The sequence below is a fragment of the Mirounga angustirostris genome, unplaced genomic scaffold, assembly GCF_029215605.1.
Source record: "Mirounga angustirostris isolate CCGP_5_RB_7025 unplaced genomic scaffold, mMirAng1.0.hap1 SCAF_1, whole genome shotgun sequence".
Taxonomy (NCBI): domain Eukaryota; kingdom Metazoa; phylum Chordata; class Mammalia; order Carnivora; family Phocidae; genus Mirounga; species Mirounga angustirostris.
Window position 1 is genome coordinate 25,437,859 of NW_026991709.1, and position 27,053 is coordinate 25,464,911.

The 27,053-nt window shown below is 34.5% G+C and overlaps 1 protein-coding gene across 1 annotated transcript in view; it reads left to right on the top strand.

Annotated features, from left to right (window-relative positions):
- Positions 1-1,173: 1,173 nt before the first annotated feature.
- The window catches only part of TMPRSS15 (transmembrane serine protease 15), a 112,852-nt gene continuing 86,972 nt past the window's right edge, over positions 1,174-27,053 (top strand). The window contains exons 1-7 of the mRNA XM_045863647.2: positions 1,174-1,318; positions 4,324-4,454; positions 4,731-4,798; positions 12,527-12,678; positions 15,955-15,999; positions 17,625-17,660; positions 24,569-24,700. Of these exons, the coding sequence (XP_045719603.1) occupies positions 1,174-1,318; positions 4,324-4,454; positions 4,731-4,798; positions 12,527-12,678; positions 15,955-15,999; positions 17,625-17,660; positions 24,569-24,700 (709 nt within the window). The remainder of the gene's footprint in view (positions 1,319-4,323; positions 4,455-4,730; positions 4,799-12,526; positions 12,679-15,954; positions 16,000-17,624; positions 17,661-24,568; positions 24,701-27,053) is intronic.

Below are 27,053 nucleotides of genomic sequence, written 5' to 3' on the forward strand. Positions count from 1 at the left end.
AATATGCCACAATTTCAGTGCATTGAAGTCCTCTGATCAAGGACTTCCTTATCTCTGGCCAGTTTCACTTACCATAACAAGAGGCAAACTGGTTTACTTCAGAATAGGTTTGGTTTTATTTATTAATTTTCAATTCTAGATTCATTGCTTATTCAAAACATGGAAGTTCCAATGATAAACTGTTCTTTAACTATCAGAAAACAGTCTTGATTTTCCCATAAAGTATAGGTCTACAGTTGACCTGTTCTCTAACCTGTTCTCTTGTTACAATTAGCATGTTTTAAAAAGATAAAGTTCAGGACAAGTGAGCAATGTCTTCCCCACCCAGAATACTTCCTTAAAATAGAAACAGTTTTTTTTTTCCTCTCTCAGCAGCTACTCCATTCACTGGTAACCATACAAGGCTATAAAAAGTAGGCATGTGATGCCTTGTTGTAGTAGACTTTCCTTTAAGTTAAATCAATACTACCTTACATTGCATGACTTCACATGGGTGATATAACGAAGATTACAAAATCTGTGATTATCTCAATAGGAAATATGTATATGTGTATACACATAAACATATACACACACACACACAAAGGAAGAGGGATGGAGGAAGGGAAGGAGAAGGAGGGTGCGGGAGAGAGAGAGAGACACCTATTAATATATATGTTGGGCTTAATATATACCTGTACATAAAAGTTATTTTTATAATGTCTACACCTACATAGAACAGGACAAATGCCTTAATAATGACCTGAGTCAGAAGGTAGAAGGTTGATCTGTTAGAAACTCTCTACAAATATCAAGTACATGTGCCTAATGACTAATTTATTTGCCATGAATTTCACATTTTTCTTAATAGTTCCTGAAATGATAGTCATTTTTGTTTACAACATGCATTTAATTTCATTCACCTCAACAAATGGTTCAGGTGATTAACATTTATAACTCCGGGCATATCTTTACTCATTAATATCTTCTTAAAGATTAACCACCCTTTTTAAGCTATTTAACATATAGAGACATAATGTTGCTAAACTCATTTACGCTGACTAGTAACACTAGGGTAGACTTATGTGGTTGCTTTACAAATCCTTGACAACTTGAGAGGATTTGATTTCTAGTTGGTTGAGGGGTCTACATTCTTTTACAATTCTTAGATTATCATACTTTCAAAAGCCAAAAATGGTGTCAAAAAGAAGTAAACCTTTAAGGCACCATTCTCTCAGCACCTATGAAGTCCTGTTTGCAGCTCTCTTTGTCTTATTGGTGGCTGTCTGTGCTGGATTATTTGCAGTGTCCTGGCTGGCAATCAAGGAATCAGAAAGAGGTAAGTCCCATGGCTTTGGCTACTGAAGCATCTCCCAGATGAACATGCCCACTCTAATCTCAGTTCTCCCACCAATACATTTTATTCATTGCTATGCTTTCGTGACAAGATATCTATGTTGCATTCAGGTGCTTTCTGTAGTTCACTTCATAGAATATTGGAAAATTAGCTCGTGTATAATATAGAATTTAATTCAGAATTCAAGCATGAGACTAAGTTTTTAAAATAAAGTGTTAAGTAAGTTTTTAGTTTGAACGTATAACAAGGTAGCTTTCATAGCCTGTGGATTCCTTCTGATACAGTTTAAATCATAAACATATTAAAACATTGTTGACTGGTCAAGTCAACAAATAGCAAGGTTAAAGGAAATATATTGCTTATTTCTGGAGAATAATATTTTCATTTTCTTATTAGTCCAACAATTTTAATTGTAACAATATAAGGGACCTTGGATGTAATTGTAGACTTAAAAGATCTCAAGCTGCCTGAATAGCAACCTGTAATAAATAGAAATGGGGAAAAGTAACTATTATTTAGAGCTAAATTATCTATACCAGCAGCTTTTCAAAGATCTTCAAATGTATTCTCTTGTTACAACAAACCTATGAATTAGTTGTTACAGTTACTCTTGTTTTATTTATTTATATATTTATTTATTTATTATTTATTTATTTATTTTTAAAGATTTATTTATTTATTTCAGAGAGAAAGAGAGAGACAGAAAGAGGGGGGATAAAGAGAGCACAAGCAGGATGGGCAAAGGAAGAGGGAGGGAGAGAATCCCAAGGAGACTCTGCTCCTGGAAGAGCCAGAAGCCCGACTCCGGGCTTGATCTCACAACCATGAGATCATGACCTGAGCTGAAACCAAGAGTCGGACGCTTAACCAACTCTGCCACTCAGGTGCCACATAGTTACCCTCATTTTAGAGGTGAGGAATCAGAGACAAATTTAAGTAACTTTTTTTTTAAGATTTTGTTTATTTATTTGACAGAGAGAGACACAGCGAGAGAGGGAACACAAGCAGAGGGAGTGGGAGAGGGAGAAGCAGGCTCCCCGCTGAGCAGGGAGCCGGATGCCAGCTTGATCCCAGGACCCCGGGATCATGACCTGAGCCAAAAGCAGATGCTTAATGACTGAGCCACCCAGGTGGCCCTTAAGTAACTTTTTAAATTTGTATCAGTACTTTATAGTTTTATAAAATAATTCCAATACAATCTCATTTAAATACTATAGTTATCTACAAGGGATGTGTTTTCAAGAGAAAGAAGATTCGGGGTATTTTATAGAGAGGTTTGCTTAGATTTGTAGAAAAGTGGCTGCTTTAGACTTACTTAAATTCTGTAAATAACCTGAAGGGTATGTAATCGTTTGAGAGTCCATTGGAATCTTTGATGCTCAGTGAAGGTACAAAAGCTATTTTATAAGTAAAATTAAAGTAAGTATTTATAAGTGTTAATATGATTTGATAGTGAACAACTAAATATAAAAAGAGAGTTGAGTTAAATCTCTGATAGAATACCAGAAGACATAAGACGTGCTACCTTTCATACACCATTTTATTTTTTATTGAAAATCATTTTAGACTTGCAAAAATTGTAGAGTTCCTATATAACCTTCTCCCAGCTTCCCCTAATGTCAGTGTCTTGTATATCCATAGTACAGTTGTCACAAATGAGAAACTAACATTGGTACAATATTATTAACCAAACCACACACTGTATTCACATTTTACCAGTTTTCCTACTAATGCCCTTTACCTGTTCAGGACCCAAAGCAGATTCCTACACAGGATTTAGTTATCCTGTTCCCTCAGTCTCTTCCAACGCAGGACAGTTCTTCAGTCTTTCCTTGTCTTTCACATTTAAATCTAAATGTAATTTTGAGTATTTAAAAACAAATAAAATGGCATAAATGATAATATTCATCAATTCTGCAATGATAGCTGTTTAGACTGAATGCCAGTTTATTGCTTAAAATATTATTTCTAATGTTCCTTCTGGACTGGGAAGTTTGGCATCAATCTATGACAGATCCTGGGTTCTAAACTGTGTCAAACCTATGTCCAAATTCCAAATCTGTCACTTATTAACTTTATCACCTTGGCTCATAATGAATCTTAGCTCCAATTTCCCCATCTGGGAAAAGGAGAAATAACATCTTCTCATACCATAGCATGGGAATTATGTATTATTAACACATTTACAAATGATTTCATCATTGTGTCTCAGTTGAAGAGTCTCATTTAAATTTAAATATATATCAAAAAAGATATTCTGAGAAAGGAATTTTGCGAGACTGGATGGCACATTTTATTACCCAAGTTTATATTCAATTTGTTACCTTTTCCCTTAGATTTTCTTATATTGAGATAATATACTTTCTGTAGCATTCTCAATAACTTCTCCAATAACAACAGTCACCATCTAAAGGCAAAAGGTCATACATGCCAACTTTATCATTATTAGAATAAAAGAAGTAGTTTCAAGTCTATGTTTCAAAGTAACACACACGCTGAAACCTTCACAGCAATGCATGTGTAGAAAACCAACAGTGTCCCTGGATGCTAGGTGTTCAAGAAGTATGTGAAAGCAGCTACAGAACTTTTAAAAACTTTTAATGGGCCATTTCTCACCATGAATCCTCGAATCAGTTCCCAAAATTGGTGAAAGTTTATCCCTTATCTTTCAACAGGAATTTCAGTAGTAAAAAACAACAACAACAACAACACTTGGAAGCTTAGACTGTGGATTAGATTTCAAAGAAAAGGAAAAAAATAGTAGGATAAAGAAGATTATTTTGAATCCTGTAAAACAACCACATGGCCCACACACACACACAAAATGCACCTAATGATGGAACATGATGTCTGCAAAGTAAAAGCAGGAACTACCACACCAACACATGGAGCCAGAACATTACTTCTGAGTATCAACTGGAATGTGCATATTCTCTCTTCTTCATAACTCACATTCCTAGTGTTTTATTTTTTATTAATTCATTTAGATGCAGCGTTTGGAGAAAGTCACAAAACCAGAGGGACATTGAAAATAACATCTGGAGCAACATATAATCCTAATTTGCAAGACAAACTCTCAGTGGATTTCAAAATTCTTGCTTTTGACCTTCAGCAAATGGTAGGAGAATGTCTTTTTTCAGCTGATTTAAAATTTTAAAACATAGTTTCACTAACTACTTGCCAGAAGATACGTAGATCCCATTTTCTTACTTTGAGAAAATTAGTAAATAAATGTAATATGCCCAGGATGCTTAAACGTATGAGACCCATCACCACAGAGAAGGAAATTGTCTAACCCAATTCAAAGCAGAACAGAAAGATCAGTTTGTTTAAAGTGTTCAACAAAAGTTTGTCTTAAATATAATATGCTTTTTTAAAACTTTAATTTTTTTAGATGGATGAGATCTTTCAATCAAGTAACCTGAAAAATGAATATAAAAACTCAAGAATTTTACAATTTGAGTGAGTATAGCTCAAAATTTTTCTATTGATAGAAAGAACACAGAATCACAAAATAGTGATTTTTTTGCTAATATTTACTAATATTTGCTATTATAGAGTCCTATGGTTAGGAGAAAAGGGAAGATTTAAAATTTTCAACATTTTTTTTAAGGAGAGAAAAAGGAAAGTGGCACAGCATAAACTTTCATACTAGTAGCAAATAATTACTCTGGGTAATTTATCTTATGTTAAATGTTTCTCTCTCCTAAGTAAAATCTTACAGAGACATATGGAGGGGGCTGAGGTTGAATGTATGCAGATGCAGATAGAGTGTTTGATTTGCTCTGAACATGTGGAAGACGTTCAGTCATTACATTCAATTTACACCGTAAGTCACTGGAAAGAGGACATGTGTTCAGTGTTGTCCCCAGAAAGCAGAAGATGACAGTGCTAAGTCACTACCTATAAAATGTGAATATTCATGAATTTTACTTTTATCAATTTGTCATTTAATACACATACATCATCAATCATGTACTAATGTTACTAGACGTCCATGGCAAGTTGTATATACAGTTTGTGTCATAAGAATGCAGGAGAGGAAATATTTTAAATGATGTCATCTAGCCCTTGCTTGCCTGCCTGAGGCTGGAATGCCCACAGCCTCGGTAGGAAATTCATTGTCATCCAACAAAAGAAAGAGATTCATACAGCTTAAAATGGATTCCCTCATACAAGGATATCTGATAAAAATTAGGAATCCATTTTCAACATTGCTGTGAGCATCATTGTTACTGATGTGTTTTATTTGTTTCTAACTTCAGTTGCTGGAAAATTATTTCTTATTTTCAACCATGTCTATTTCTTTGGCCCTGACCCACTGATCCTGGTTGTAGGTCTTATTTTTTTAGAGAATAAATGCATCTCTATCTTAAATGCTACATCAATTCTTCTTTCTGAACCAGAAATGGCATCCCTTTTCTCCTCTCATTAGGTAGTCTTGTCTCATGCCTCTCGGACTGTGTCTTGCATCTTTCACAAAACCTTCCACCACCTGCTTTTCCAACCCGAGGGACTCTTGAATAGGTAACACTCCTATGCTTCAGTTGAATCAGTTTAGATTTTTTTAATTAAAATTCTATTCTAACAGAAAGTTAACGCCCTAGTAAGAGTATACTGATTGTTATATCTGTAGAATGAGTTAAAGAAAACATGTAGCACTTAACATAGTACTCAATATATCAACAAGATTTGTCAAGGATAAGGATTGTTTATTTTCTAGGACTTTATATAAAGAACACATACACTGAGACAGACATTAACTAGGTTTCTGGAAATACAGATATCAAAGACATATTCTTTGCTCCCAGGGAGCTCATAGTCTAACAAGAGAGACAAACTGATGATTATATTATCGTATGATGATTGCTACCTTATATGCAGGTACAAGATGCTGAGGTGAGCAGGTCAGGGACAAACCTAACTGGGGCTAGAGTGTCAGGTAAGCATCCCTACAGGTGACCTGGACTGGTTTTTAATGGCTTGTAAGGATGGATTGTAAAGATGGATACAATGTGTAGTAAGGGAGAAACATATTAATGATATTTTCTAGCAATGAGTGCCCACCAAGATGTTGAGACATCAGGAGGGTGTGGAATGTAAGCCTGGGAGTCTGACATTTAACCTTTTACAAATGGAAGCCATAAGGGACTCTAGGTCATTGGAGAAATGCAATGAGTCTAACTACCCAGAAAGACTGATCTCCTACCTCAGATCACAAACAGCTGAGTCAGACAGCCTGGCAACAAAGATACTGGGTACCTGTTCTTGACAAGAATACCGACATTAGTAAAAGAATCCTTAGTTCTTAGTGGCCAAATTGGGGAAGGAAGGTCAAGTCAAAGGCAGAGATCATGTTTAGAAAAACAGTGACGAGGTCAAATGAGGATTATTTCACGAGGAGAAGGAAACTCAGGGCCTTGCCATTTCTTGTTGGCACAAAACTAATCCTATCAGTGGAAGTCACAATGAAAACAACAACAAAAAGATGATGAATCTCCCTCTCTCTCATTCTCTTTCTTTCTTTTATTTTTCTTCTTTCTGATCTATTTATCTACTTATATTTATCATTCTTTATCTCACTGCATATTCATGACATCTTGGTCCCCATGGCCAGACAGCCCTATACTCACCTACTGTCCTCATTCCTGTCTACCGTACAGAGACTTCTACTCTTGTTTGCCAGGGCTTATAATCTCTGAAAATCTCTTTCATTGGCTCAATATCAGGACTGGAAGGAGACATGTGGACTCTTAGGAAAGGTTTTTGTTTGTATACTTGCTTGTTTTTGTTTGTTTTTTGTTTTTTTTGTCTTTCTCAAAAGCCTATTTTTAATATATTTATTCAATATTCTGTGAGGATAAAAACATGCATACAAGACTTTTTTTGCCACTTTAAGCAATATGTCTATTTTGGAGTGTGTGGATCCAGTTACCCTTTTTCAGTTTTGTAGAGGATTGAGTGTGGAGATCTGCATTAAAGCATTAATTCAAGGGTGCCTGGCTGGCTCAGTCATTAAGGGTCTGCCTTTGGCTCAGGTTATGATCTCAGGGCCCTGGGATGGAGCCCCACATCGAGCTCTCTGCTCAGCAGGAAGCCTGCTTCTCCCTCTCCCACTCCCCCTGCTTGTGTTCCCTCTCTTGCTGTGTCTCTCTCTGTCCAATAAATAAATAAATCTTTAAAATAAAAAATAAAGCATTAATTCAGATTTTTCAAAGGTTTTAGCATTTCTTAAGAAGAGGTATCCCAGGGACTTGCCTCTCCTTATATCAGGTTCTGCCCAGTGAAATCCATACAAAGCAGAGTCTATTGCAGAGTTTATTAGGATAGTTTTGCTAATGGAACTCTTCATATCCACATGTTCACAACATGCTGGATAATTTTATTTTCACTAGATTGGGAAAAATTGCTGAATATAGACTTTTATATATTGTCTTGGTGGGTTATCAAAACCCCAGCATTTTTTTTTTTGATATTTAATAAGTGCTCTTTTATTTCTCTAGATGGTAAAAATCACTATATTGGAAACTGTAAATTATTCGAGCTGAGGAATTATATCTTTCTCCTCCTTTATAGCTACCTAAAAGACCAATGTAGTAGCTAAACCTTGATATATATTTTATAATGATTTACAAATAATACACTTTATCAGTGTAGAGATACTCATAACCAGTTGTAGCTGGACTACTTTTAAATCAGAAGTGAGTTTTTGAAAGATACAATGCAAAGGAATTTCATGAAAATGTCTGTAAGATAAATTATAGGTCTCAGCTCTCTGGGAAACTGAGAAGAGAAAAGTAGGAAAAGAAACTCAGAAGCAGGAAAGAAAGCAACAAGCAAACATTTAGGTTTACTTTAAATAATCATTCATAAAATGACATAATCAGAATAAAGTGGCAGACTCCTAATTAGCTTTACAGATTATTTTAAACTCCAATTGATAAAATCAGACAACAGAAATAACTGAGTTCTCAACTAACTACCACACCAACTGTGAAAAATACATCTAAAAATCCTTTAAAATACCTATTTTCCTTTTGGTTAATTGATTTCAATTCACCTCACACTATATTCATGGGTATATGGTCAAATGAGAGCAGTCAGAAAACTAAACTGAGTCATCAAGGTATCCTTTCTTCCTTTTAAAAATATTACTTAATATCAGCCCCCAGATCATGTGTTAAATTGTGTGCGTGTGTGTATGCATGTGTGTGCATGTGTGTGTGTGTGTGTGTGTGTGTGGCCACCTGCAAGTTTGCTCTCCTCTGGGAACACTATGTTATGCTGCTTTGTGGAAAGTGCTTTGACTCAGAGAGCATTTAGCAGTTGATTCTTTTAATAAAGTGCTGTTTACCCTTTGCAGCAATAGGCAGCTTATTTTGCCCTTTGAGCACAGATGAGTCACAAAGTTAGGAAAGGAAAGACTTTTGTTTACTCAGCAACCCTGGAGGTTATCAGTATCATTAAGAAAATAAGAGATAAGAAACGTTTTGATTTATTACCCACAAACTCTGTGCAATGATAGAATTTATCTGCTTTAAAAAAAAAAAACAGATATTCCACTGAAATAAGTGCTTTGAAATGAAAATAGCCATTGTTAGGTGGTGGTGGTTGTTTTCCTAAGGGAAGAATTCCCATTTACCTTAATAAATAAAATCAATCTCACAGCAGTGATCAAGATCAGTATCTAACTAATCAAATAACTTTAGCTTTCTCATTAGGTGAAACATAAATGTTTATTATGGTTTTCCTGATTTCTACACATATGTCTCTTATCTCAACACTTACAGTGAATGAGAAAAGAAATTTTAAAAAATAAAACTGTATGTGATATATGTTAACTAACTGAAATTAAAATAAATTAACTGAAAAAATTAAAATATTTTTTAAAAATTAAAATAACAAAAAAAGAAGTTATTTGTAAAAATAAATAAACAAATAAAACTGTGTGGATATAGAATATGAAATCTTGTCTTTCCAAAGTATAAATAATTAAAAGCAATGTATAATTTACAACTAAGAAGATACATCTTTTATACAAAATGTCTTATGCCTGAGAATGCACTAGTCCAGTTACTTTCAATTCAGCGAAGGAAAATTCCAGACTTGTACTTTCTCTACCAAAAATGCCTTACCTCTTCACCCCCTAACTAAAGAAAATAAAGACAAGTGTTTAGTCAAAAATTACATAAAGAAATAACTGAGGGGCACCTGGGTGGCTCAGTCAGTTAAGTGGCCAACTCTATTTTAGCTCAGGTCATGATCTCAGGGTCTGGGATGGAGCCTCTGTAGGGCTCTGCGCTCAGTGGGGAATCTCTTGAGGATTTCTCTCCCTCTCCCTCTGCCCCTACTGCTGCTTGCACACACACACACTCTCTCTCAAATAAATAAATCTTTTAAAAAAGAAAAAGAAAGAACTGATGTTTTATCAGAATTAAAACTATCTACTGTGCAACCAAGGATAAGGTTAAAATGTAGATATGAATACAGAGAAATGTATTTAATTTTGTCCATAATTAATACTGCGGATTTAACTATTTGGGGGCAAAGGGCCGTTAAGGAGACATAATTAAAAGAAGAGGGAAGAGGAGAAGAGGGGAGGGATGGGATGAGAGGGAAGTAGGAGAGGGGGAAGAGTGTCAGAGAGGAGAAAGGAGAGAGGCAGAGGGAGAAAGAGAGGAAAAGAAAAGAGGAGATTCTATCTTTCAAAATTATGGAGGGAAAAAATATCTATTCCTTCCTCCCCCAAAACCCAACTTGCTATTTTCTCTATCTATTTTGTATATAAAAATCTGGTACCACTGCAAGATAAAAACCTGGACCTGCATCTAAGTAAATGTGTTGTATTGTCTTTCCTCTTAACAAATAGTTCCCATGGTGTTGATAGTGTCGGTTGAGGCTATGGGAATGGGAACTATGTAAAAATGCATCTGGAAAACAGAGGCTCTGGATTTCATTCCTATCTCTGATAGCAATAAGCTGTATAACTCTGGGCAAAGTTACCTACATTAGTCTGAGCCTCAATCTCCTTATTGCTAAAATAACAATGTTGGCCAATATCATATGGTGCAAAAAAAATAGAGTAATCTCCCTTTCCTGGAACTTCTCTTTAAATAAATATGGAATAAAGCTTGGGAGTTGTATGCCACTCAGGATTTTTAAAACTGCAATTAACAGAACACATGACTAAAAATACCACAACCGACAAATGCTTATCACCTGACATCACAAGAAAGCAAGAGGTTTCAGCAGAGATTAATTCAATGGTACAATGACAATCACATAATCAGGAATTTAGGTGCTTTCCTTCTTTCACTATGCCATCTTTAGCTTGTCAACCATAGCTCGTCTCATGGTCCCAAGGTGGAAGTGGCAGATCTGGCAATCATATGTAAATATAATAATGTTCAACAAAAAAGAAGAATAGTCTACTATGAGCCTTTCTCAGTTAGATATGGACAAACTTTCCTGAAGTTTCTCATCAGTGTCCCTTCAGATTCCATTCATCAAGTCTCAGTCATATGCCCATGAATAAAACTGTCATTGACATAAGGAATGGTTGGAGAAGACATCCCTGAGAAAATGGAGAGTTATTCTCAAATAAAATTAGGGATCATCCAGCATGGAAAAATTAATGAAGATGGAAGAGTAGATAAAAAAAAAAATAATGTGTGACAACATGTATCATTATTAAAGACAGCAAGTGGTTCCATGTATGGTTAAGTTTGGGGAACCCTGAACTAAACAGCTACTAAGGAACCTTCTCGTTTATAAGATTTGGTTACTATGATTTAAGCAAAGTTAAACATTCTAACTTTTTACACTAATCTATTTAATAGAAGGGAAATGTGAAATTGTTTTATCAGAGTAAGCCGGTTCATTTCAAAAATGAAAAACCAGCTATGTAGAAAGGAATCACTTCTGCTAAACTATGAACCTGTATAGTGACACAGACTTTAAGGAGGCTTATTGTACCTAGAGGAGATGCTGATTTACTATGATCTTCAAGGAATGTTTTGATCCTATATATAGTCCCGGAGGGGAAAAAAAATATTCTAAGCTCTACCAAGATAGGGTATGAACAAACAAATAAAGAGCGCTTTTAGAATTGATGAAGTCCTTGGAGAATCTCATTAACTAACAGAGATACGAGATAGATACCACAAGGATATGAGTGTAACTGCCCAAATTTCAAAACCAGCAAACATACAAGACACAATTTGATTCTCCCTAGTCTTCCTCTTTAGGATCCAAGTATGCTCTGAGTACCCCCCAGCTTTCTGAAGGGCACACAATGAAGATCAGGGTTAAAGTTTGTTTCCCAAGTGGTTGTACCCTAAAAGAATACCGTAAGCCAAGCAGAAGTGTAGGCAGGAGAGCAAAAGTCTTTCAAGTATCCCTCTTGGGCCAGAAAAAATTGTTCATTTTTTATGTTTCTTTAAACTGTAAACAAATCACCAATGAAGAAAATTTTTTAAATGTATGTTTCAAAACAGGGGGCAAATAAAAAGGAATTTGATTTGGGCCATATTACTGAATTCTAATGTTATGGTCAGGAATAATGTAGGCAAAATAATCCCAACTCTTGACCATGAAACTGACTGAATAGCCCCCAAATCCCAAGTGTCTCTGTCTTCTTTCTATCCCTTGAAATCAAGGCATATTTTGATATTTTATATTAAGAATAAAGAAGAAAAAGTAGATATAGATTCATTGCTATAAGCTTACTATCAGACCTTTATAAACTATATAGAAAACTTCTCTGAATCAGTGAAACTCTCTTAGACTTCTCCCTACTTAAAAATAATCTGTGAAAAATTACAAATACACATTTTTCTTTCCTTTAAACAGTAAATTATGAGTAAACATCATGATACCATGTGACTGTGTTTAATTTGACACAGGGAACCCTGCGGAATAGCATGGCCTGAGGATTAGGGTCCTAATGCAGAAAACTCAAGATTCCAATTCTGGATATGTCTGTGTTCTTAGAGAAACATTTAGTCTTTCAATTTCCTTTTCTTCCACCTGTAAAATAAAGATAATATTTGACATAACCTACCAAGTTTTACTACATAGGTGTAATAAAGTGATAACTATAGAGAATTTCAAAGACATGTTACATGAATTAAGCACAAATCATTTGATGAAGTCTGACTTTTTCCTCTTATATCATCTTTTGCGTTGCAGAAATGGCAGCATTTTAGTTGTATTTGACCTTTTCTTTGCCCAGTGGGTGTCAGATGAAAATGTAAAAGAAGAACTGATTCAAGGCATTGAAGCAAATAAATCCAGCCAACTGGTCACTCTCCATATTGATTTGAACAGCATTGATATCACAGGTATCTGTGAACATTATTTGATTTCTTTGAATCATTAAGCTATGAAATTAAAATTCTAGCTATATACCAGGGAAGCAGTGGGATCGCCTTGACTTTAAGAACATGTCTTATTGCCTGAGGTAGCACATTTACATGAGAAATGCGAAATACGAAGAAACCATATTTGAAGGAATATATCAGTCAGGAAAAGTTTGTAAAGTATCAAAAAAGGTTCTGAAAATATTGGCATACATAAATGTTTGTGGGTCTCATCACATTCTTGGTGTTTGTCAAGCACACCCTGACTTTGCAGGAACCCTCCAACAGTAAGGGACACTCATTACTTTCTGAGAGAGTCATAGACATTATTAAATTACAAAGTCAAATGTCAAGCCCACTTTCTAATTAGGAACTTAAAAGAAGGAGAGGGAAAAATAGAGAGGTCAATGAGTTTGATTCATCCCAGATACTTATCAATAAAAAATAAAACTTCATTTTTAAAATAAGCAATTTTTTTCTATTTGTTATGTTTTATTGTTATGTTAATCCCCATACATTACATCATTAGTTTTTGATGTAGTGTTCCACGATTCATTGTTTGTGCATAACACCCAGTGCTCCATGCAGAATGTGCCCTCTTTAATACCCATCACCAGGCTAACCCATCCTCCCACCCCCCTCCCCTCTAGAACCCTCAGTTTGTTTTCCGGAGTCCATAATCTCTCATGGTTCATCTCCCCCTCCGATTTCCCCCCCTTCATTCTTCCCCTCCTACTATCTTCTTTTTTTTTTTTTTCTTAACATGTACCTCTGAAACAAATAATGCAATATATGTTAAAATAAGCAATTTTAAAATAAGAATCAATCAAAGGGAAAGAGAGATAAGGCATCAATAATAATAGTCTATCAATATTTAGGTTGTTCTAAATATTCCATTCTAGTTATCCCCCATTCAATTCAATTCAACAAATATTTACATTATGTCTTCATTTTGGTTGAGAACAATACTACTGATTTGCCAGGCCCATCATTCCTTATCTGTAAACCTTGGAGCCAAGTATGTTTTGGAATTTAGAAATTGCTGGACTTCAGAAAGTGAATCAATATATAAATATCCACATCAAGTGGAATAAAGGCAAACTTTAAATAGCCTAACACCAGTTTAAGCAGTTTTGGCTTTAATTATTATTATTATTATTATTATTATTATTATTATTATTATTATTATTATAACTACTACAGAATGAGATCAGTCAGTATAGGTTTGTCTCTAAATCAAATGTATAAAAACATGCTGAAATTTTTTGTTTTGTTTTTGATTTAGTGATAGTAGATCTGAAGTTGCAGACCTCTCGTTGCTTTTCCTTACAGTATTGGTTCATCAAGCACAGTGTTCTCTTTCATTGAGTCTCTTGTTGCACCTATTTAGTGAGAAGACAACTGATGCTCTTAAGAGCCTCCTCTAGTGATGGCTTTGTTCCCTCCGGCACAACTGCTGGAGTAGAGAATGTTTGGGATCTTTGTCTGATTCAGATGAGCCAAAAACTACTACTCTAAATTAGAATAGGTGCTTTACTTATCTACACATTTAATCCTTATGTTAATCTTATTACATGGTGTATTTACTGCTCCCCCCTCCAATTTTAGAGATGAGAAGACCAAAGCACAGATAATGTTGATAAATAGCCTTAAATCACACAGTTATTTAGAGTTCGATGGAAGATTCTGACCCATATGGTCTAACCCTAATGTCTGTGCCCTTATCCATTGCACTCGTTTGTTTACAATGGTTTTATCTCTGAACAGCCTTGATCGGTACTTTCTCCATAGTCATTTTCTTCCAGAAACTTGGTTTCTTACTATCTTTAGTTGGATATGCATCAGTTTCTAGAGGTCTTTAATGGCAAATGAATTAACAGGTATGCTGAAACTTATTTTTATGACTCCCTACGGTTGGGCTATTTGGGGGTGGCCTTAAAAAATATTTATTTATTCAATAAAAGCATATCCTTGAGTTAACTTAGAATAATTATCATGGATGCAGTAAACCATATCACAACACCAACTCAGGAATATGCTCCACACGTTGGGGTTACATTTAATTCCTTGAACTATGTTAAGACATATTCATAAACATGATACCAAGCTTTATTTTAGATATTGAAGTTTAATATTTACTTGTTTCATGTGAATTTTTTAATTTATTACATTTAAAATTGTATGAAATTTTCATGAATACCATGGATTTTTATATAGCTCACAGCCAAATCAAATATAATAAAAAATAAAATATTAAAATCTTTATGAAAAAAATCTTATAAACCTTATTTTATTCTTTTTTATCAATAATCTACCATATATTATTTATGAAGCTGCTATAGATCCTGTAGGAATAAGACAATGCAGAAATTAAGAAATACTGAAGCAAACAACCTAGTTAGTAGAAGACACTATAACTCTTCACATACTTTTCATAAATACAGTTTTGAATAAAAACAAATTGACTAGATGAGGGTTTTTCATAAGGTTATGCTTTGGTTTCCTTTATACCTACATAGTTGTCATTATATTTTTTAAACTATTAAATATTTTAAAGGGTGAGGAAAACAGTTAATTTTTACCTTTTATAGGAAAAGCAATTCTTATTTAAACAGGACTTGAGGGGCGTCTGGGTGGCTCAGATGGTTAAGCATCTGCCTTCAGCTCAGGTCATGATCCCAGGGTCCTGGGATCGAGCCCCACATCAGGCTCCTGGCTCAGCAGGGAGCCTGCTTCTCCCTCTCCCTCTGCCTCTCTCCCTGCTCATACTCTCTCTCTCTCTCTCTCTCTCTCTGTGTGTCTCAAGTGAATAAATAAAAAAAAATCTTAAAAAATAATAAATAAATAAATAAATAAACAGGACTTGATTTTCAGTAGCTATTATTATGTGCAAGATTATTTTGACATCTTCCATATATTTCAGGGCAAAACCATTGGTTCTAAGTTTAACATGATCTGGTGTGCAATGTTATATTAGATGTCTTAAATATAATTACTATGATGAATAGGTATCTTTCTTAAATGAGCAAATAAGCAAACTTTTTGCATAGATAAATTTTATAAAGAGAACATAGAGATTCTGGAAATTCATCAAATGTATTGCAATCAAATAATGATAGAAACATCCAGCATGAGTTAGGATAAATGGGAACTCTAAAAGATCAGATGCCCTTTGAATGATATTAAAACTGCACTCACTATTTTGCAATATTTTTATATTATAATCCCAAACTTCAAATTAACTTTACTTTATTCCAGCACCTTTGGAGAATTTCTCTACTGTAAGTCCTGCAACAACTTCAGGTCAGTACTTACGGCATTTTTAAAAATATAACTCCGTGATCATCAAACTCCATGACATTAGAAAAGGATTTTTTTTCATAGCCCTGAGACATTTATTCTTCATATTAACATGTAAGAAGTTTACATTTGGTTAAGAGCAATGTAGTTCATAATCTTGCAGATTTTATAATGCCTAAGTTATACATGCCAAGGACATACATTTCCAATTTCAACGTTCCTTTCATATTTTAAACTCTATATACATTCGTATACATGAATGGTGTGTGTGAGTATATGTGTGGGTGTGTAACATCCTAAAATGTGGCTCTAATCCTTAAGCCTTCGAGATGAATCCATAACATTTGTAAGGTCACTAGGAATAAAAAAAAAAAATTTAAAGGATAATCAAATGATGACTTGTAGAACATATTGCCTTCTTGAGAAAGGAGAATCCAAAACTTAATGTGAACTTTGCTTTATTCCAGCATTTCGTTATCCCATCTTTCTAACTACAATTGGTTATTACTGCTCATAAAACTTATTTTTTTTGTTTTTTTATTATGTTATGTTAATCACCCTACATTACATCATTAGTTTTTGATGTAGTGTTCCATGATTCATTGTTTGTGTATAACACCCAGTGCTCCATGCAGTACGTGCCCTCTTTAATACCCATCACCAGGCTATAAAATTTAGAACTTCACTTTGTCTCACCAAGATCACACCACTATCAAAAGAGTTTGTTTTGAGAAATTATCAAAAATTCTAAAATTAACCTAACCTATCTCAAAGTGTAAAATTATTATGTTGTAGAAAAATAATTTAAATTGAAGTCAGGAGCCCTAAACATCAATCCTGGCTCTGCCAACTTCCAGAAACACTGGGCACATCTCTTTACTCCTCTGAAAATCTGCTTTCCATAAATGGCAAATGATAAAATTTTTCTGAATATTTCAAAGTCATTCCAAATATCAAATGTATACATAAATAATTTCTAAAAGTATAAAGATATTACTTTTGGTACTATCTATTATCACGAGCATTTTTATAATATTGGAAAGATCTACATTTTTTTAAAGTATCTACTTGGGCCAGGTACTACATTTTACCAGCATTGCCTCATTTAATTTTCAGAATGATCCTGTAGAGATGTAATATTTTTTCCACTTAAAAAGAAATAAGTAGTAAGCAGTGTGCCCAGAGTCACACAGCTATTAAGTGTCAAACTTAGGAATTAAAAGGAATTCCTTTGGACTCCAAAGCCCATGGTCTAAGCATATTCCAAGCTTCTGTTTCAAATAACATCAGATTAACCTAGAACATTTAAGTCCACAACCATTAAGAAATTAATGAATCCTCATGTTTAGTTGTTGATCATTGAATAACATCATCTTCTCTGTTTAAAAAACAAAAGATGACTTAAAATCTAAAAACCTCTGCTCTACAATTCTAAAAATCAGTGAAAACATAAAAGATTTATTTTTAGATCCAGATAAAAATGACATATCCTTAAGCTAATAGATAATCATAATTTACAGTAACTTTAAAAACTCTCAGTTAAATATTAAACAGAGAAAATATACAATAAAGTTCTGATAATCAGTTTAAAAAGGTAGAAATTATCTTAATGCCATTTATTTTTACAGGCAAGCTAACAACCAGCAGTCCTCTGTCAACTCCGGGTCAGTATTAATAATTTTATTTATACCTTTTTAAAAGTTTTCACTTATGTTTTATTTTAGGCTCTTAAAAATTCTCTGCTAACACAGCAGTTAAGATTACTCCTATTTTTAGGATAAGAAAATTGGAGCATAAAAGTTTGCAGCTTAAGCCTAAGATTTCACCAAAAGTGAGCAATGTATTTAAGGCTAATGCCTGGATTGGTTGACCTCACTCCATTTCTCTGTTGGAACCCTGGTTATTATCTTTTGCTAAGAGTGCCACCAATAGGATCAAAATGTTTGCCAGAAGGGATGTAGGTTTCATCAGATGTGAAGGGTTTTTTTTCTTTTTTTTTTCTTTAAGATTTTATTTATTTATTTGAGACAGAGAGAATGAGAGACAGAGAGCATGAGAGGGAGGAGGGTCAGAGGGAGAAGCAGACTCCCTGCCGAGCAGGGAGCCCGATGCGGGACTCGATCCCGGGACTCCAGGATCATGACCTGAGCCGAAGGCAGTCGCTTAACCAACTGAGCCACCCAGGCGCCCCGGGTTTTTTTTTCTTTGATTATTCGGTTGGCATACAAGGTAGAAATGCTTGCTCTCTCACGATATAAGTAGGCAAACCAGCACCGAAATAGGCTTGAATTCATTCATTCAACAAGTTTTCATTAAGTGGCTACTCTGTGCTAAGTCCCAAAACATAACTTTGATGTGTCAATTTCTCTGGATTCCTACTAATTGTCTACTGTGCTTTTGTCTATCTGCTTGTCAACTAAATTGCCTTTTCTGGTCCTAACTTAATCTTCATGTTGAATGGCCTGGGTGTGTCCCTCATCTTTTCAGATAAACTCCATAAAGGTAATATTGTATAGATCTTCAGCTCCTAAATTAATGCTGCCATTTTTATGTTATTAGAATCCATATCAAATGTAATATGCATACAAGGAAAGAACATTTGTAAAACTATAAATGCCTTTCTCTGTAAGACTTAATAATTCTTGAATAAAATGGTTGGCGTGATGTTTGAAACCAAAGGGATAAGTAAATCATTAATCAAAATCCTTTATGAACCAATAAAGCCTACCTGGAGTTGTGTTCAGGTGTTAACCCATACAGCAATCCAGCATACTGAAAAATAAAACTGTTCTTGATCACACAGTCTCCTCTCCAATGTGGAAAAATTACTTACAGCATTTAAAACCACCTTTGAACATACTTTCAAAAAAAGTGCTTTTCGGATTGATAATGGCTAGTTCCTCCAGTCTAAAAATAAGCCGAAAAAGTAATTTTAACATATTTTGAGAAATATCATTCTCAAACTTTGAAAGTCAGCAACAAATATCCAAATTAGTGCCTGTTTTCTATGTGTCTATTGATTCATCGAGTGATTCATACAAACCACAGTACTGAAGACATCTTAAGTGTATAAAATGTCCTAAGAAAAATATGTGGAATGATTTAGAGGGGAAAAAAAATCAGTGTGAAAGCAAGAAAGTCTTAGACTTAAAAAGTCAGTGTTTCTCCCTTACTATCCTGAGGACAAACTTGTTAAAAATGTAAGAAGTGGCTGAACTTTATGCCAGTTTCCTCTGGCCAAAGGAGATGGTGAATGGGGGGCAAAGAGCATGAGAGTGGTAGTTCACCCATACTTTGCTCTCATGGGAAATGAAACAAAAATCTTCTTTCCTACATGTAAGCTACAGGAATGGGATCAGTACACAGTTAGCCCTATCTTTCACACTTTAGGCATTTGATATGTCAGTTGAAGACCAAAAAACAACATACAATTCTCTATCATTGAAAAAGCATTGGCAAATCCATCATTAACTAATTCCACCGATTACTCTATATGTGGTGTTGGCAAGCTACCTCGTCTGTTTTAACTTTGGATTAAATTACATATCTTAGAGAGCGATCATGAGAATTAAAAGAGAGATAATAGAGAGACCACTGTACTCTCTCAATTCATCACTAACACAAAGTTAGATTCCTTCTTCCTTCTCCCTTCTGACTTAGAAAAAAAAAAAGGCAGTCGGATGCCTTTTTTAGAAATATTTCAAAAATGGAACTAAGGTTAAAACAAGATAATTGTACTTGGTGATGCTCATTTAAATCTGATCATTTGTTTGACCAAAAACACTCCATTTTTGAAGCTTTCTTTTTATTGGAGACTGCCTTGAGTTACCTTAATCAATCCTCAAAGAATTATAATAAGGTAAGGAAGTGGAAACATCTCATATTTCCTCTTTTACTGGATCCACGAGTCCCAGGCATCCTTCCCATTTTTCCCTTTCCTACAGCGAGATACTATAGATTTATAGAGGGGAACAAGGCAATTAAACGTGAAAACCGCAGTTTCCAAGCAGTAATTTATTATGAATATGCCTCTCAGGGATGTTAAGTTTATTCTCATCTTTATATGCCTGGAAGACAGAGTTTGAGAAAAATCAACAAATGCATGCATCATATACCAGGCATTAGTACTATTATAAATTCTGCCAAAGAGAATTTTTCTATGATAGCGGGTACAAAGTCCATGAGGATTAGGTTCTATTGTTCAACTGCCTTTGTTGCCAATTACTGTAAAGTTTTATTAACCCATTTGGAACACTCGAGGAGGGAGATGGAGACCGGGGTTGAATTACACTGATTGATTTCTTGGCTGCTACAGAGTGCCAAGAGGGGCTGTTTTGGGCAATTGTTCAAATGCTTGAAGGATTTCTAGAATATAGCTTGTTCCAGTCTTTTGTGGCTTCCTATGTCGGCAGTGATTGCAGAAAAACAAAAGTTTCACTATTGTGGGCTTTCTCAATTTCATACAAAATGCAATCTTGTTCCAATACTATATGGAGAGGCTTGGGGATTGAAGAAAAAGAATCGGCTGATTTAGTAAAGAACATGAAATTGGGTCAAGAGAAGCTATGGTAGAATTATACTCTTCAGTTGAATTGCCCAAGGACTAAGACACAGGGACTTTATCCAACACCACATATACTGTAACTTTATTTTTCTTTTTCTGCATTTGAGAGAAAAGCATGTATATTGCTAAGCACACTCCTCTACTTTAAAACATCCCTATGCACATGACAGAACTGTTCAAATATCTTTCCACTGTAATTTCATTTGGATTGACCAGCCAACTAAAAAAAGATGAAATTAGCTATATCAAAGTTGATAAGAATTTCTGTAAGGCGATACTTATTTTTCCAATATAGAGTAGAGACCTAAACTTAGTCTCTAAAGGCAGGCATAAGTGGATTGAGACCCCACTTTCACTGCTAATATGCTATAAGGATTTGGGGCTTAATGTGTCTCAAACAGCTTTGTCCACGAAGCATTTTTATTTCCATTTGAATAAGAGGAAAAATAAAAATGTAAGATTTCCAAAACATGATTTGCAAATTATTATCTTGTAGGTAATGCTCTTTGTGACTTGTTTGGAAAGGAAAAAAAAAATGGATTTCTGTCTTTTTATCCTCTCCAATGCCTAGCACAGGGCCTGCACAAAGTAAGCATAGGAGCTTCCTCACCACAAATCACCGAAAACTGTGACTTTGGATCATTCTGGAGCAATCACATTGAGTTTATACTGAATCCTTTATGGTACAAATATAAATGGATAATTAAAACCTTCCATTTGCAGAATCCCAAATAATAGTAACTTCCTGGTAGGTTTTCACAAAATGCCAAAGAATTTATATCCTGAAGATAAACTACCACACAGGGGCGCCTGGGTGGCTCAGTCGTTAAGCATCTGCCTTCAGCTCAGGTCATGATCCCAGGGTCCTGGGATTGAGCCCCGCGTCAGACTCCCTGCTCAGCGGGAGGCCTGCTTCTCCATCTCCCACTCCCCCTGCTGTGTTCCCTCTCTCCCTGTGTCTCTCTCTGTCAAACAAATAGATAAAATCTTTAAAAAAAAAAAAAAAGATAAACCACCACACAGATATAAAAATACATGCATACCTTTTTTCCCCACTCAAGATAACATAATTAATATTCAGGCAACTTGTTCAGCTTCTGATAAACAAAACCAATTATTACGCTTTCTGTGCACATTTTTTTTTAAATACAATTACTTAACTCCTTTCCTAGAAATTCCCTATTGAGAAGTACAGTACAGACTTCTTAGAGAAGGAGAAATACCAGAGCAAGAATTAAGGAATGAAATGACACAGAAAATAATACACAAGTTGAAGAACTTTAGTTTTAAGAGTGGAAGGTCACTTTTAAAAACCTGCATCTGGCTAATTTCTATAACAGGTAGTGTTTCAATGAATGGTTTTGTTGGAAATTATCATCATATATGTGTATGTAAGGAGATGAAAGCAAGACAGAAGACAAGGTAAAAATGCAATCTGATAAAATCCCCAGATGTACTGTGCTAATGTAACAATTATATTTTCCATATTGGTTTCAGTATGAAGAACTTCTCTTTCTTCATGGACTAAGGCAGCTGAAAACTGTTCAGGAAACAGAGTCTGGAAAAATAGAGTACAACCCAAACTTGAGTACCTCATATTTCCACCTTTAAATCAAAATACTTTAAATTAGAGTCATTTTCTAATCCCACCAGGGGTGCCTCTTACATTACCATCATGATTAAATACCATCAATAATACAACTGGCCACTCCAGAAGTGTAGGTATCATTCTTAGCCTCCCCCTTTCCACCCCCTTTGGTCAGGGGCACATCTAGTCACTAAAACTCATCTATTCTACTTGTAAAATAGCCACTGAGTCCATGCCCCACCTCCTCTACTAGTGTGAAGTTCCAACTCTTATCCACTAATAAGAGCTAGTCAGAGTTCCAATCCTTATCCACTTCCACCCTGACCATAAAAACAGCTTCTTAGCTTGTCTCCTTATTCTACATGATTCTCCACTTGGTCCCAGAGTTGCCTTAACAAAACATGGACTGATCATACCACACATATAGATAAAAACTTTCAATGCCATCGCCTACAGAAAAAAATATTTCTCATGTTTTACAAAAATAAAAAAAAAAGTCTCCTACACTTGACACCAAACTCCCTTCCTGCCATGGCCTTCACAAACATCCCTACCATCCAGATTAGTTATACTCATCTGTTTTCTGTATGTGGATGTGGTCTTGTCACATCACCATGTATGCATTGCATACATGTCTCTTCCTAGTACATTTCTAAGCATCCTTCAAAACCTAGTTTGTATGAAGATGTTTTCAATTTCTGCCTCAAAAGAAGACTCATTGCCTAATTCTTGGTGTTCCCATAAAACTTTTTTATACTTCTTTAAAAAAAATAGTTAATGAACCAGTCTTTCACTAAACTCCAAGCTTCATGAGAATAGAGGCTCTGTCTTACTCATCCTTTTATCTCCATTCCTTAAAAATGTTTGACACAAATAAATAGACAATAACTACTTGTGGAGTGAATGAATGATTATTAATGAAATCAAAAGATCCCAATGGGTACCACTTGCTAGTGTGGTTTTTGAGGTTCAATCAGTAGAGTTCAGTAGGCAACAACAGGTGAAGCATCATGAAGCGCAGCTCCCATGAGAAGCGTTAGGACAGACAAAATTATACATCTTCCTAGCTATATCCCCAGATCTCTTCTTTTAAATGGTGAGTACTTAGAATTCTATTAACTGCTGTTAAATTAGATATAGATTTTCTAGAATAATGCTTTTTGTTATTTATTTAGCAACCATTTATGGAATACTTTCAACTATGCCTTTAATGGATTAGGGATTCAATGATTAAGGACTCTTGATAAGTATCTCATATATATCAACAGCTGTAATATGCTTTTGGGTTTATTGAATACCAGTTTTATCACTCTTTTTTTATTATCTTAAATGGGAGTGGTCTGTCCTTTAAGAATGACTCGGATCTTTATCGTGTCCTATTTTAGACATTAGGTGATCCATGTATTTCCCAATGGTTTATATCCATTTTAATGAGAGCCAGTTATAAAAATCTAATTTCGTTGACTATATGCCCAGCAACCCTGTCCATAAACGTTCCTAATTAGATATTACCTTAGTAGATTAACTGACACAAGCACTTTTATTTTCCCAATTAATTTCATGGAGCATAAGGAGAAATTTCAAAATCAAATGTATTTTTAAAACCCAGCAGATGGCAGTGCAGTGCAGAATATGCCATTTTTAAGACTCACACTTAAATTTTCCAAGTTAATTTCTAGAAGTAAAATGTGTTTCTTGGTGCATCTCTATAATGTAGGCATGTAGAAGAAGATCAGGTGAAGGACAAGACAGGTTGAGAAGAGCAAGTTGATCAGATTCTGGTCAGAGTGTGGCATAGAATTCTCCAGGGGAATGTCTGCATCTTTCCTACTAAGAATCTCTGACCTAAGAAGCAAAGAAATATTGAATGGAAATAGCAACTGGGTTTCTCCACTCTCAATGTAGCCAGGCACTGGGAATTTTAAGTTTTTATTCTGTTATAAAATGGCTTTTGCTGACAAATTTTGCTCTGCAGAATGCAAACCTTGACTTCAGCCCCCATATTTTCAAATAATAAGTTTATAAGTAAATGAAGTGGTTACTAGATACTGCAGATGATGCGAAAAACATTCCAATATATTTCCCCAAAAACACATATAAACAGTTCTAGGAAGTGTAAACATTAGGAGCTAAATGTCTAAACTGTAGTATTGATTTATCAAGGTTTAAATCAACAAAGTAAACATTCATATTTAACATCGATGAAGAAATATATATCTTCTTTTCAAAATTTAAAATTCTAAACTTTTACAAATGACTAATTAAATGAAATAAACATTTACATTGGAAATTGAAATATATGCTTGTGAGTAAAGACCTAAATGACAAAAAATACATAATAAATATCCAAACAGTGTACATATGGTTGGAAATTAAATTTACACTGTAAGAAACTTATAAAATCAATTTTTTTTCTAAAGGAAATGTCTCAATAGAATGCCCGCCTGGTTCAAGTTCTTGTGCTGATGCTCTGAAGTGTGTAGCAATTGATTTATTTTGTGATGGAGAATTAAACTGTCCAGATGGTTCTGATGAAGACAATAATACTTGTGGTAAGTAATGCCCCCCACATTTTCTCTCGCCACTGCCTTTTCATCCTCCCTCACTGTTTACAAACACACCCTTCTGAGATACCAGAAACTACTGGAGAATGAGATATCCCAATACCCACGATTATAATTTAATACAGAACCTAATAAATAATTATATTAATATTTTCCTGAACTATATTATGCAATATTAAACATTAATTTAGTGGAATTCTATTTGATGCCCCTGAAAAGAAGGCTGTGATTAATGTCAGTCATAAGTGAGGGAAGAGAATGTCATTGTTTTTCATCCTTTATTAAACTACTCCAAACTATTATGAATTTGAAAGCTCTTTCATGTTTTTCACCATTATACCATAATATCAATCTTTTTTTTTTTTGCCATTTCAATGACCCCTCACTCAGTAATTGCCACCACTTAATTTTGATTGTTGCTTTTGTTTGCCTTTTGACATAGAAACAACAAATAGACAAATTTTGTGCTGGAGTTGTAGTTCTGTGAGTAATAGAAACCAGTTATGAATAAGATCTTGTCTCAGGAATAAAATATCCATGCTTTATTTGTAAATTTTGGCATCTGTTTAAGCGTTAACATTATTATTTTTATCAATTATTGTTATTATTATTATTTCACACTTAAGTAGTACTTGCTCTATGCCAAGCATGACTCTAAGTGATTTAAACATATTTACTCTTTGACTTACTTCACTTTATAGTTGGGTAACATATATATGAAAGATTATCACATAACTGTAAATATAGATTGATAAGCAAGATGAAGAACTATTTGAATAATTCTAAACTTATAATTTGTTCTTAAAGAATTAAGCAGAAAGCATGAATTGAATAATTTTTTGATGTGGTTTATGATCATGATCAAAATTGACTATGAGCACAATTAGTTCCTGAAATGTATAAAGGTTGTAGTTACAATTTGCTACACTTTGCTCTCCTATTATTTGTTACACTTTGCTCTTCTTGCCTGATATTAATTGAAGATGAATGCTCCACTAACAACCAAAGCTTGAAAAGTTACCTAACCCCTTGGTACCTACTTTAAAAGACAGGCAGTTGGCCTGTTTTCCAGGACCAACGTAAAAAAAAGACAACTTGACGAAAGAGGCTTCTACTAAGCAATCTCAATTCAAATGTTCTTTGATAAAATTCAAACCTTCAAAGTTTAACTACATATTTTGAAGTGCACTCAGAGCATATTGGAAGAAAGTGCAGGCTACAGAATATTTTTTAATCTATTTTATATAACTAAGTTACTCAAAGAAGAAGAAAGCAACATTCTTTTTTGCTATGGTTTTCAGGCAGTTTCCAAAACCTTTTCAGGGAGAATATGATACAAGTGTGCCATCATGAGGTAATAAGGGTGATGTTGCTTAATATTTCAAAAAGAACAATGGATGCCAAAGTTAGACACATAGCTCTATGCCTATTTAACGATGATCGATAAACTTAAGTGGGGAGGAATATGTAAGATGAGGTGAATAATCAGAAAATGTCTTTACTGTCATGGAGTTAATAATGTTCATGGTAAAGCAAATAGCAGTGCATTTCCAAAAATAACCATAGAAGTATCATGTTAAGTGTGACAGTTTGTCCTAACATAAGTTATATGAATTCTTTTTCTGAGTCAGTATGGATTGATGGCATGAGCCTCTCAGTATTAGAACTGAATTGATTCTTTAAATTTGCTTTAAAGACACAATCAAACTGCATTTTTAGTTTTTAATATCATGGAGGTTTGTGTTCATTGAATCTTAGTCTCAACTAACCATCCATGTCACTAACTTTCTTAAGTCTCTAGATCCTCATTTTTCATTTTTCTTGGTTCTCTTCATTATTTGTATTCTAAAATTAGCATTGTATTTATCTTGGAAAATAAATGTAAAGCTTTTGTGGAATAAATGTGGACAAATCAATCAATTAATCTGTCTTTATCCAGCTAGGATTCTGGCCTGTAAGCTGTTTTATTCATCATTCATCATTAGAGATGGTGAGCCCAAAAGCCCGGTGCACTTCGCCGTAGCACCAACTTGAACTTTTAGTAATGTCATTTCTACATGAAAGCTTGTGTCCATTAATCTACATTCACAAAAAAATTAATATAAGATTATTTTTTCTGTATGAAATCTACCCTTGTGCATGAGCGCGTTTTCTCTCTCTCTCTTCTCCAGCTGTGAGCTCTAATTCTAGTGTTATTAATAGAGTCACACTAATGTTGACTTCCTCACATAGCTCCCTTTTTTAGTCTTTAGTTATTTAGGTTTTACACAACTTATAGCTGACTGTAGCTGAACCAAGGCTTCTTTAAATTGTTTTTCTCTTCTGATTAGAATGGCATCAG